At 43.9% G+C, this 12,769-nt stretch overlaps 1 protein-coding gene across 1 annotated transcript in view; it reads right to left on the reverse strand.

Moving 5' to 3' along the window:
• KALRN (kalirin RhoGEF kinase) overlaps window positions 1-12,769 on the reverse strand; it is a 602,830-nt gene that overhangs the window by 450,914 nt on the left and 139,147 nt on the right. Inside the window, exons 2-3 of the mRNA XM_032268307.1 lie at window positions 8,464-8,538; window positions 1,292-1,406 (exon numbers count right to left, since the gene is read on the reverse strand). Coding sequence (XP_032124198.1) covers window positions 1,292-1,406; window positions 8,464-8,538 — 190 coding nt within the window. The remainder of the gene's footprint in view (window positions 1-1,291; window positions 1,407-8,463; window positions 8,539-12,769) is intronic.

Genomic DNA, 12,769 nt, shown 5'->3' on the forward strand with positions numbered 1-12,769 from the left:
CCCATTACCCCCCAACCCTCCCTTCACACTCATTTCTTCTTTAGCAATCTGAGATGCAGTGCTTGCCTCACTTGACACCTGCTTCAAGAACTTAATCAGCATATTCAAAAATTATCCCAAGTCTTCCAACGAAGGCAAAGCTGGGTATATAGCTCCCTTCTGTAATTCACTAATTCTCCTATAAAATGCAAAGAGATAAGAGGAAGGTTTTGAAAATCCAAGGCACCATTTCTTATTTGCCACAACAAACATTTCACAGGCTTTGGCCCCACTAAGGGACAGAGAGTAGTGCTGTTGCTGCTCAAGAACAAAGATGGTGAGACAGCACCAGGGCTGGACTCAGGAGGGTTGAGTTCTAGGCCAGGCTCTGCCACTGACGCTTGAGAACCACACACATCCCCTGTCAGCCCCTTTCCCTAAGCAGGACATGACACATATCTGCCTAGCTTGCTCCTGAGGGCTCTCCCAACTCTCAGATCCTGTGTTTCTCTGATCAAGTGAAGATCTCTTCTTTCCCTTCTCAAAATACATAAACTTTGTCTGTGGCATGTCTCCCATACCCACCTGTGGCCAGTACTACCTAGACCAGTGTTTCTCACACTTTTAAAAATTATCATCCTAGGCCCTGAAAGAGCCTTTTTAGATCTTTTTTCCCTAATCATCTTACCTAGTAAAAATTTAATACCACACATTTACTGTACATTGGTACAGTGTGTATACCTGTGCTTAATACATGAGAAAAATTCTTTTGCTATCCCCAAGAACCAATTTTCACTGTCTTTGGGGGCAACATCACTCCCACTAAAAATGCATGACCTAAATTAAGCTGAGTGTCTTCTCTAGCTGAGTGATACAAGCGGAGGTATTTACCCCAAACCCCAAAAGCCACAAGCTAGAGGTTTTGAAAACAGTCTATTGCCAAACCAGAGTAAAATCAACCAGAGTTCCCATTTTACAAGGCAAAAAGCAGCTTCCTATCCCTACTTCTCAGGTCACACTGTCTCCCAGTGCAGGCCCAGTGCTGGTCCTCTTAGCCTGAGACCCTCCCCTCTGTCTACAGTTGCCACTCCCAGCTCCCACCCCATTCACATGAATCCCGGCAGTAACAATGGGAATGATGGGAATGATGGGAATGAGGCAGACAATAGACAATAGTGTTCCAGGAATGGTTAGAATCCACTCCAAGGGTAGAAACCACCAGGGTCCCTGGCAGGGATAGAGGCTCCTTTCAACAATGGTATCAGCCCAGCTCCCCTCCCCCTCCTCTGCAGGCCATTCCCCTTCCCCTTACCTTGGCACGCTGGCCAAATATGTCACGAGTTTCCGCAGGTCTTCCTGTCTTATTCTGTCATGATTGCTGCGAGCAGGGAAGGTCAGGATGGGTCCGCCTCGCTTATCACGACCCCCTGCAAAGAGGAGGAAGAAAAGTGTGTTTAAGAAAACCAGCCACAAAGGAAAGCGACTGGCAGAAAAGAAATTGGTCTGAGTGCTGAACGAACAGACAGAAAGAGGGTATCCAGGGAAATCTGGTCACTGCTTAGGACAAGCTGTGGGGGTCTAGCTGTAGGTAGTACATATCATTGTGGGCAAGTCTTTTGGCTTCCCTGGTGCCTCATTTGTAAAAGGCAGATGAAAACAATACTGTGTACATTACAGAGTTGCTACAAGAAATGATGAGTTGGTACACAGGGATGCACTTGGAAAAGTAAAGCTCTCTACAAATATGAGATGATGATGAAAGTGGTGATAACTATTCTTATTGAGAAAACAAGCAGGTTAAAAGTGCTATGTTCTTTGGAAATTTACAGAGGTCTGTCTATAAAGGGAAGTAAATTAGAAGTAAATTAGTCTAGAAAGAGGTGGAAGGGCTTGTGATGAACTGACTACTATGGTGAGAAGACCTCAAAGCATCCATCCCAGGACAGCATTACTGGGAGGTTTTTAGATTCATAGAAAAAACATTAAGTATTTTCTACACAGCCAAAAAGTCACCCCTGCCTGTCTGCCTGAGGTGCCACCTGTCACTCCTGCTGGAGGAGCACATGAATCTTATCAGAAATCAGGATGTTCAAGGTCTTAATCACTACAAATGCATATGTACATACTAGGATTACAAGTGTTTTCTAAATATCACATTTAAAATAACTGGAAGGGTTATACCAAAATGACAATTGCCGTTGCTATTAGAAGGCCAGGATTTTAGACAGTTGCTTTTTCTTTCCTCTACTTTCCAAATACCCTATTCACTATTTATTGTATGATTTTAAAATTTAGTCACTAATGGACACTATGGCTGGGAAGGGAAACCAAGTTTCTCAGGGGTGTTAGACAGGAAAAAAGTTAAAGTTAACTATGACCTTACAGGGTACTGGCCATTAAACACAGAAAACCACTATGTCATGATTACAGACTCCTCACACCGCATCTCAGGTAGCCACCTGACATATCCCAGAGTAGGACCACAAGGGGATCTAATGAAAAAGAGTGGAGAGGTGCGGCCTTCACCAGTGTTGGAAAACAAGGATCTCTTACACAGACAGCAGAGTCTCCCAGGGATCCTGCCCAAGTGTGGATTCATGAATAAGGTTTCCCTCTGATTATGGGGTCCACAAGCCACACAGATAGAGGGGAGGCTTAACAAAAAAATCAATCCAGAAAACCCTTGAGGAGGAAGTCAGGAAGCTGCAGGGAGAAAAGGATTACAGAAGATTACAGAAGGCCACTGTGAGATTCAGCCCTGATGAAGAAGTGTTTCAGTACCACCACCACTGCCCAGCGCCCCACACGGGGCAGATTCATACAGATTAACTCAGAGTTGGACCTTTCACACCATTAGCTCTGGTTCTTTGAAGCGATGACCACCCTTGTCTCATCTGCCTTGGAAATGATCCCCATCTCTCCATTGCCTTTCATATGAGGAAAAGGAAGCAAGAAGATTAAATGGAAGATCTCCCAAAAGCTAGGAGGTCCTCCCACACTCTCAACCTTCCCCTCTTGACTTCACCCTAAGCATTTTCACTCCGGCAGTTGGTTTGTTTGCTTGTTTTACAATAGCTGTTGGTTTTTTCCTGACCTTCCTTGGACATTTTATAAGTAGACAAGTAGAGCCTTGGAACCACAAGGAACTATAGCTCTGATTGGCAAAGGGTGGCTTGGATGGCTGGCTGATATTGTCCCTCCCAAGCTGGAGCCAGGACTGACTTTGAAGACATGAGTTGCAGGATGTAGCTGGGGAGGTTTCTAGATGGCTGGAAGATAGTTGCTTTTTCTTTCCTCTACTTTGCAAACTTCCTATTCACTATTTATTACATGACTTTGTGTGTGTGTGTGTGTGTGTGTGTGTGTGAGAGAGATGGATTCTTGCTCTGTCACCCAGGCTGGGGTGCAATGGCACAATCTCGGCTCACTGCAACCTTTGCCTTCCAGGTTCAAGCGATTCTTTTGCCTAAGCCTCCCGAGTAGCTGGGATTACAGGCACGTGTCACCATGCCTGGCTAATTTTTGTACTTTTAGTAGAGATGGGGTTTCATCATGTTGGTCAGGCTGATCTCGAACTCCTGACCTCGTGATCTGCCTGCCTCAGCCTCCCAAAGTGCTGGGATTACAGGTTTGAGCCACCGTGCCTGGCCTATTTATTATATGATTTTAAAATGCATTCATTAATCAACACTATGCTTAGAAAACAGAACCAAGATTCTGCTTTTTTTTTTTTCTTTCTAATACTCCTGAGAAACTTGGTTCCACTTCCTAAGCATAGTGTCCATTAATGAATGTGCTTTAAAATTATATAATAAATAGTAAATAGGAAGTTTGGAAGGTTCACATGGGAGGGAAGGAAAGGTGAGAAGAGAAAGCCTGGGGAATTCTAATTCCCCACATCCAGAAATGTATAAGGAGTCAACAGGAGGCAGCACAATCAAGCCATGTGATGTTGAGAAAGGAAAAGACATTGGCAGATTGCAGAACAAAGGAGGGGAATGAGCCTAGAGAAAGAAAATCTTTATGCTAGGAAGGGTAGGGACAACAACAGAGCAAGGCCTTAGGGCAGGCACAAGAGGAGGATCTAGCCCACGGTGGATGGGGCTGCCCCCTCTCTGAGACAGGCTGCAGAACTCCAAGAGGAAGGAGGAAATGGAGACAGGTGATGGAGAGGGAGGGGTTCAGCCTGCATGAGGGACATGGTTCTTTAGGTGGAACAGTAGGCAAGAGCTAGTCCAGGGTCAGGGTAGGCTCGGGGTACTGAGGAGAGAGAAATGAAGTCATGACTGGAGAACTTCTCTCGAGAATGACAGTAGGACGGGGTAGGACATGAGCTTCAGGGTTGCTGACAGGGTACTAGGGCACAGAGAAAGCTCTGTTGAAAGCTTTGGCCACAGTATCTGTGCCATGCTCCAAGCTGAGTGAAGGCAGAACGGAACTAATGCACCATATAAATGGGGTATGCCCAGAGAGGTTGGGAGAGGTCCTGTTGGGTGAAGAGATCCCAGGGAAGAGGGAAAGGTGTTGATTTTGTTCCTCTCACGTCCATCCTCCCCCAAATTATAAGAGGATATCAGAAAAGGTCAAAGTAAAGGACTAAAACCACAGACAGACATATCAAGGGTCAAGATCTCGGATGTACATAAGCATTGTAGGGAGGTGAAGACCTTTGGTACCAAGGAGGCTGAGCAGCAATGAAGCTGTAGGATTTGATCAATAATTGACACAAAGGCCGAAATTACAGAGGACAATAAGCAGAGATGAAGAATAAGGACCCCTGATAAAGTCAGTATAACAATAGATCTGCAAGATGTTAATGGATGCACATCACAGACACATACATTTTTAGGGAATGAGGTTATTCTATAGTTTGGAAAATGCCAGATTAAAAAAAGATAATAAAGTTCTTTACTGTAAGACTTCCCAGAGCTTAAAATGTTAATGTACTTCAATGGACATTGTAATTCTCCAAGAAAGAGAGCTACAATATCCAGAATTTCCCAAACTTCTTTGATAGTAGAATCCCTTTTTCTTTGTAGAGAATCATACTGTGGAACTGTTCTTGGAAAACACTTCGAGAGATGCAGGTCCAGGGTACAAAAGATTGTGCCACAGCAACAGAGTTTCCCTGGGAACAGTGGAAACCAATGAGGAAAACACATTGGTGAGGGATAAGGAGGCAGAGAGGAATCATGAGGAGGCGTGTATGCACACAAAGATAACAGGGTGAAATGGATCCTACATGGGAAAGCTGGATAAAAGGGACAATGGGTGCTATGACTTAGTACAAAGGACGCCAGAGAAGCCAAGGGGAGCTCATGAGCTATGAATGACAGGGCAGAATGGGGCAGTGCTGGAACAATGGAGGCTCACTGAGAGACAGCCCCAGATCCTGCCGCACAGACGTGCATACGCCCACATGCGGAAGCTTCTGGGCTGCCCTGGATTATTACCGATGCACGTTCCCATGGCAGCATGGCTCTCCTTTCGCCTAGCCAAACCTGGGTGCTAGCAGAGGAGGGCAGGCACAATTAACAAACAGCCTGTTTCTCCACTCACCACCTTCCTTGCAGTGCTTTCTTCTTCTCAGAAAGAAATCCAGCTGTTAAACTGCATTATTTAATTCTAGGTTTCTTTATTTTGTTGTATTTTTCTGTTTTATCTTTTATCTTTTAAAAGCTTAGGATGTAAGAGTTGGTTGGTTTGGGTTTGTTGTTGTTGTTCTTTGTTTTTTGTGTTTTTTTTTTAGATGCAGCCAGTCATTATCTTCCCAGTATATTCAGTGTCCTTCTCAAACATGGAAGGGCAATGTTCCCTAATCCCAGAAGTTCCTGGCACCACAAGTGCAGATGCAGTTGAATAAGGCTTACCCCAGGCTGGTCGGCTTACGCTGGCAAATGGGGGAGAGCTATATGCCCCAGCCCCCCTCGTCCTGCTCAAGGAATTTTCTACCTGCCTCATTCCTGACTGCCTTCCTGGCCATGTTGCTTCTATGAGTTCCATTAGGACAAGCCCCTACCACTTGAGAAGGTTTTTTCTGGGGCTTTGCCCCAGGGTTCTGACTGAATTTATATGGGAAAAGATAAACCATGAACATCAAGCAAGGGTCTCCATGTCAGAGTGCACTGTGCATGCATATGCCCCAAATTGATGTGGAACAGGATAATGCTCAGAGGAATGCATTAGATCCAGGAAGGTCTCCTGGAGGAGGCAATGTAGGAACTGACTCTGGAAAGAGAAGAGAGGCTCAACCTGGCAGACGATGTAGAGAAGGCACTGCAGAGGGAAAGAAGTGTCAGGCATGAGGGAAACAGGAGGATTGGCAGGATATCGAGGGGACAGGAAGAACATCACGTTAACTAAAGGCCATAAAAAGAAAGAAGAAAAAATAAGATTGGGCTCCCAGAGGGCTGTGGGCCACATCCTTGGGAGCCCAGGCTATGGGGATCAGCAGAAATCAGAGGCCTGGCACTGCTCAGTGGCCCCTAGGACTTCTGCACAAGGTCTTCCCCTACGCTTAGCAAGCAATCAGAATCCAAGTTTACAAAGGTTTTGGAGGTTGTCTTACCTACTCTCCCCGTACCCATATCACTGCTGCATAATGCTGCCAAGGAGTTTTTCCGCCTGTGTTTCAACATCTTAAGTGACAGGGGCTCATTACCTTGTAAGATATACTATCCCCTAATGGGAAGAGGCAGCTGCCAGGTCACTCTCATCTAACAGCAATGACAATAATAAATTCCTATTGCTACTACTGCTAATAAAATTATCATAATATAGAATACAATTAGTTCATACAAAGTCTTCTGCGCATTCCCATTGCATGCCTGCCCTCACTTCCCACATCTACACTCTGAATCATCGGGTTCTTGCTTTTTCTCTGAGGAGGAGTGAGACAGTTGCTCCTTAGCTTCCCCTTTCCTTTATCCCTCCCCGCCTCGTCTTCTCTCTATTTTGGCTGTCACCCAACAGCCAGACCAACAGTGCCTGTGGATGAACTTCTGCTCTACAGGACTGGACTAGCTCTTGCTCTGTGACTCCACTGCTACTCCTTGTAGATAATCAAAATCACCCAAAAATTAAGGTTTGGTCCATGAGGTATAAGCACGTGGAATGTTTCTCAAAATACAATCTTTGGCTACTAACACTGTCTACCCCAGCCCCTGCCTCAGACCTTATCCGAAATTCTGATCCAGAAGACTTAGCATGGAGCCCTGGAACAGGTACCCAGAGTGATTCTGGCATATCTTATTGTTTGAGATGGCTGCCTTAGGGGCTATGGCCAGTGTTTGGCTTCAATTATATCAGGGGTCACCAGGCTTTTTCCTTTAAGGGTCAGATAGTAAATATTTCAGGCTCATGGGCCAAATGGTCTCTGTAATAGCTACTAAATTCTGTTGCTGTAGTGAGAAGGTGGCCATCAAAACTACCTGTAGTAGGTTAAATAATAGCCCACAAACATATCATGGCAAAGACTTCGCAAATATCATTAAGTTAACAGTCTTGAGATAGGGCAATCATTCTAATTATCTAGGTAGGCCCTAAATGTAGTCACAGGTATTCTTAAAAGAGGGAGGCAGAGAAAGATTTGACACAGATGCAAGAGGAGAAGGCAATTTGATCCTGAGGGTAAAGATAGGAGTGATGTAGCCACAAGCCAAGGAATATCTGCAGCCATTGGAAGCCGGGAGAAGAACGAACCAATTTTCTCTTAGAACTTCTGGAAGCACAGCCCTGCTGACCCCGAGATTTAAGCCCCTGAAACTGACTTCTGGCTTCCAGAACTGTGCAATAATAAGTTTCTGTTGTTGTAAGCCACCAAGCTTATGGAAATTTGCTGCAGTACCAATGGAAAACTAATACACGCTATAAATAAATAAACATCGCTATATACCAGTAAAATTTTGCTTACAAAATCTGGTGGATTGCCCATGAGCTACGGATTGCTGACCCCCCAATGAGACATTAAGAGGTTCAGGTGCACAAGATGTATGGGAGAGAGAAGTCAGATATAAATATTTGGAAGTCATTATTCAGAAAAAACAAAAACCAAATATCTAAACAGGAACCCTCACTTGAATTCCCTTTGCCAGGACAGGGAGATAAGGAGGAGACAAAAACTCTAAAAAAATCTGTCCTTGATCCATGCAGAAATGAGCTCAAAACCTCGGGAATGTGCCAAGTGCACAGATTCTCCAGTTGGAGCAATTCTTACAGGGGCCTCATCAGCTCCTGCAGGGCCAGGGGGCTGAAACGGGGTGGGGTTTGGGGAATGTCCCTGGTTCTGATTGTCCTTTAGAACACCCAGCTGGGGCCAGAGCCCTCTTTTCTCTCTCTCTCTGCCTCAGCAGAAAGGAAGCAGCTGCCCCAAGCATAGCTTCCATCCTTACTTCTCCCTTACTAACAAAGAAGTGAGCCTAAACACATGTGCACACACACAACTTCTCTAGATCCTTTACAAAGGAAAGTCCCACAAATACTCACCAGACACGAAGGCCACTTTTTCCTTTAGGATAGGAAGGACATCAGAAGCTTTCAAACCATCATTCCGAAAAGACCCTGTGGGACAACAAACCAGAAGGAATCAGGGTGAGAGGAGCCAGCTGGCTGAATCGCAGGGTCCCATACTCAGCCTCCCAAGCCCACCATCAGTCAACAGGTCCTGCCTTGTCCAGGTCCTACAGCCCAGCCTGATGGACCAGGAGAGGGTCCACAACAAAAAGGGTACTTCCACATGATCCCAGCCATGTGGGTAATCAGGGCAGCAATTCCCTGGTCCTTCTCAAGGAGAGGACAGTCCAAGTCACCCTCCCTGCACAGACAAACTTCCATGCCCTGGGGGGCAAAAACAACAACCCTGTTGCTGTTGAACAACTTGAAGAAGGGGGCCTTTTTAAAAATCATGTTTGTACCTCTAGTGCCTAGCACAGTGTCTGGAACACACTCAGCACTCAGTAAATATCTGTTGAATTAGTGAATTGATATCAAGATGGACTACAAAGTTCTAAATAACCCTTGTCTTTCCTCCAAGTGGCGCAGCAACTATTAGTCTTCATTTTACAAACAGGGAAAGTAAATCACAAGACTCCTACAAATGGAAGCAAAGTTGATAACAATACTCCTCTCACCACTTCTTCCTCCTCCCCTCAATGTCATCAACATCAGTCCACAACAGACATGAGATGGGGAGACACAAATCTCCTGGGAAGGAAATGCACCACCTTGTTTAACTCGTTCCCTTTCTAAATCTTGCTTCTCAGTTGGAAAGTCCTTTCTATGTTCTAGCTGAGTTCCTGTTAGGGGGCTAGGGGCAGAAGCTTGGGGCTCACAAAGAATGGAAACTAAAGATGTCCCTGGAGGAAGAGTAGTCTCAAGAGGGAAAGGACAATCCAGCCTAGTGTGAGATGTGTGGGAAGTCAGAACCCAGCTTCCACATAAAAGAACCCTAGGCTAGCCCACTGTACCCCTATCATTTAACCTAAGAACCCCACAAGGACTCTCAGGGAAAGCCACCCACACTCGCAGCCCTTCAAACTTAATTGGGGTCTCTGTTAAGTATCACCACCAGGGACATGACACAGATAGACCCCAGAAGGCGAGCAGTTGTATGTCAGCTCAGGGGGACAGAACCAGAGACCACGGATACCTGCACTGGTTCCTTTCTCCACTTGGCTTATACCCTTGGGGTCCAAATCTGACAATTTACAGAGGAAGGCAACATGCTGGGCAGGACAATCCCATTCAGTCCTTCAATCTCTAAAGATTGGCTGTTTCAAGAAGCCCATCTGGAAATTTTGGCAGCAAAATTCCAGGCCAGGCATAAGATCACTGGCCTAGGGAAGTGACATGAGCCAATTGCAAACTCAACCAGGGAGGAAGAGACATGTGTTCCCAGAATGCCAGTTTCCATGATCAGAAGTCATACCCTAAACCTAAAACAAATTTCCTAAGTGTCTCTGACCATTTTGCCTATTTCTTCTCTTTCATTTTTCACCAAATGAAGACTACAGGTCTTTTTATGCATCAGTTGCTTCTCTTTACTAGCTCACAGAGAACCAGCTACAAGGCTCACTTTGAGAAGACCTTGAGCAACAGAAAAAAATCACACCATAAAAAAAAAATACTCTATCTTCAAAGCCTAAAAGCATTATTCTGAACTTTCTATCCTTAGTTTCTACAGATATTTATACCCTAATTTTATCTTCTCCACAGAAAAACAATTAAGTTTCACTAATAGAGACTAATTAGGATCAATATAAATTATTACAGAATTTACAAATGGATACATAAAGTATTTTTTCATCCTTATGCAACAAGGAGACATTTCAGCTTCCTTGGCAATCTATTAGGCTTTATCTCTTAGACAAAGATCTTGTGAAAAATGATACTTCTTTATCAAAATACATTATTTTCCTTTGTGAAATATATCTTTCTATACCTTGATTTTTAAAACATTTTCCTCTATATTACCATGCACTCTACTAATTTCTATAGAAAAAAATGTTATATGAAAGTTAAATTTCAGTCCCGTCTTCTTTCAGATTATTTACGAGTTCAAAAATAGCAAGGCCCAAACTAATCAGATTTACTATATAAAAAGAGTCCACATAACCCTCTTCTCTCCTAAACTCTTGTCCTATTTTTTTCTACTGCACTTCCTCTTGTTCCCTACTATGTTTCAGTATACAAGGGAGTCCTAATTCTAAATAGCCCTAAGACCTTAAGGAAGAGTTTAAAATTTGCTGTAATGGAAGCAAAAGGTTCCCCATTCTATCTCCTCCCCACTCCCACCCTTGGAAAGGAAGAGGAAGCTCCCAGTCTCATCCCTCACACCCACTCATTGTGCCCCATCTCTTCCTTCTCCTCACCAGGGCCCAGGAGCTGAGAAAAGGTATGCAGCTTGTCCATGCAGCTTGCAGTCATGGGCTCCAGTAAACGTCAGTACATTGGGTTGGGCTGTTCTAAGATTCCTAGAGCTTTCACTTCCCAAGCCAGGGTCCTATCCAACCCTGTAGAGGCCACTGCTGGGCCTGGTTGTGTGTCCACCATAAGAAAACCTAAAGTGTCCAGATTTACAAAATCCATAACTAGGGGACAAGTCTTTCCAATAACAACAAACATTTTCACATTATAAAAGGGTTTGCTCCACAGTCTCTTCAAATAAAAGTCCCCTCAGTGATTTGAATTAGTTTTTCATGTCTCAAAAATTAAATTACAAATAACTTTCCAACAATGTATGTATTATGCAAAGCCAAGTAGAACTAATTAGCCCAGCAGCTCAGAAATTGGTGACCTTGCATATAAAGCCTATTTGCACTGGCTAAAGATCCTATGTATCATATCAATTCCCCCAGGGCCCTTGTAAAACCAGCTGTTGGAATATGTAATAAAGGAGAAGTTCGTTGAATGCCAACTCAAACAGGACCAATGAAATAGCAACATGTTTTCACTATCAGGTACATGTCTTATTTGACTCATGGTAAATAAATATTTGATGAAAGAATAAATAAATGAATAAAATGTTGACCCTTCCTAAAACAACTTATACAAGGTTAGTGACTTCATCTGTCACACGAAGCACTGGTGATCTGAGTAGATGCCCTCCAGCATACTACTCAGCTCTAATACTCTGAGACTTTCTAAACCTTTCTTCATATTTTTTGGCCTTTAAGAGCCTCAGGTTATCAGATCAACATGCTTTAAAAAGAAGTACTGGGAATAAATTCCCTAACAAGATTCATTGCACCTTGGGAAGATAAAACAATTCACTGGCTTCCTGGCGCATTCCCCTACCCTGCTCAGAATCAGTTTATAGATGCTCAGGGGCAGATCACCCCATTTTGCAGGTAGCCCAAAATTCTAAAATGGGACAATAGTGATGGAAGAACTTCCATGAGGCTTAACCTCTTGAAGGAGGCAAGCTTACCTTGCCATTGCTATTTCTGATATAAGGTATATTTGATAGAACTATTACAAAATAAACTGTAGACCTAGCTTGTGCAACCTGTGGCCCGCAGGCCTCATATAGCCCAGGACAGCTTTGAATGCAGCCCAACACAAATTCATAAACTTTCTTAAAACATTATGAGATTTTTTTTTGCAATTTTTGTTTTAGCTCATCAGCTGTCATTAGTGTTAGTGTATTTTCTGTGTGGTCCAAGACAATTCTTTTTCTTCTAATGTGGCCCAGGAAAGCCAAAAGACTGGACACCCTGCTCTAGACCAATCATAGACCTATTTCCATCTTGGGGGGGGAAAAAAAAAAAGCCTATTGAAACAGTCTTGCTACCTCTAAAGAAGGCCTGAAAAGACAAAAAAAAAAAAAAAGAAAAAGAAAAAACTTAGCCCTTTTTGTTATTGTAGAAAAAGACCAAAATCAAAATCAGGGGTGGCACCCTCATGGGCCTGACCCAATGTGGGTGTTGTGCCTCTTCTTAAGAACAAAGGCATGCTTCGCTGGCATTCAGTGCTAATCCTACCCCATTTGTGTCCTGCTGTTGTCAGAATTACAAGCCTGCTGTTCCGTTAATTAGCAAAGTTGAAATGCTCCACATCTATTAAGGAAGTACAAATTACCCCTGCCATCTCCCCTGGATCCTTCAGCATGGGTCTTCTCCAAGCCCCATTTTTGCTTCTCCTTGCTCCAAATGTGTTATGCTTATATTGCTTCTAGTCATCATTTCCAATGTTGGAAAATGTCAATCATCCTCACTGCGGCTCCCAGCCTTTGTGTGACCCTATGTGACAATGGTAAAACTGGCCCTTGAGCCACGGGCCCTGTCTATGGGTT

This window comes from Sapajus apella, unplaced genomic scaffold (genome assembly GCF_009761245.1).
Source record: "Sapajus apella isolate SASKATOON/1434 unplaced genomic scaffold, GSC_monkey_1.0 scaffold178, whole genome shotgun sequence".
Lineage (NCBI taxonomy): Eukaryota > Metazoa > Chordata > Mammalia > Primates > Cebidae > Sapajus > Sapajus apella.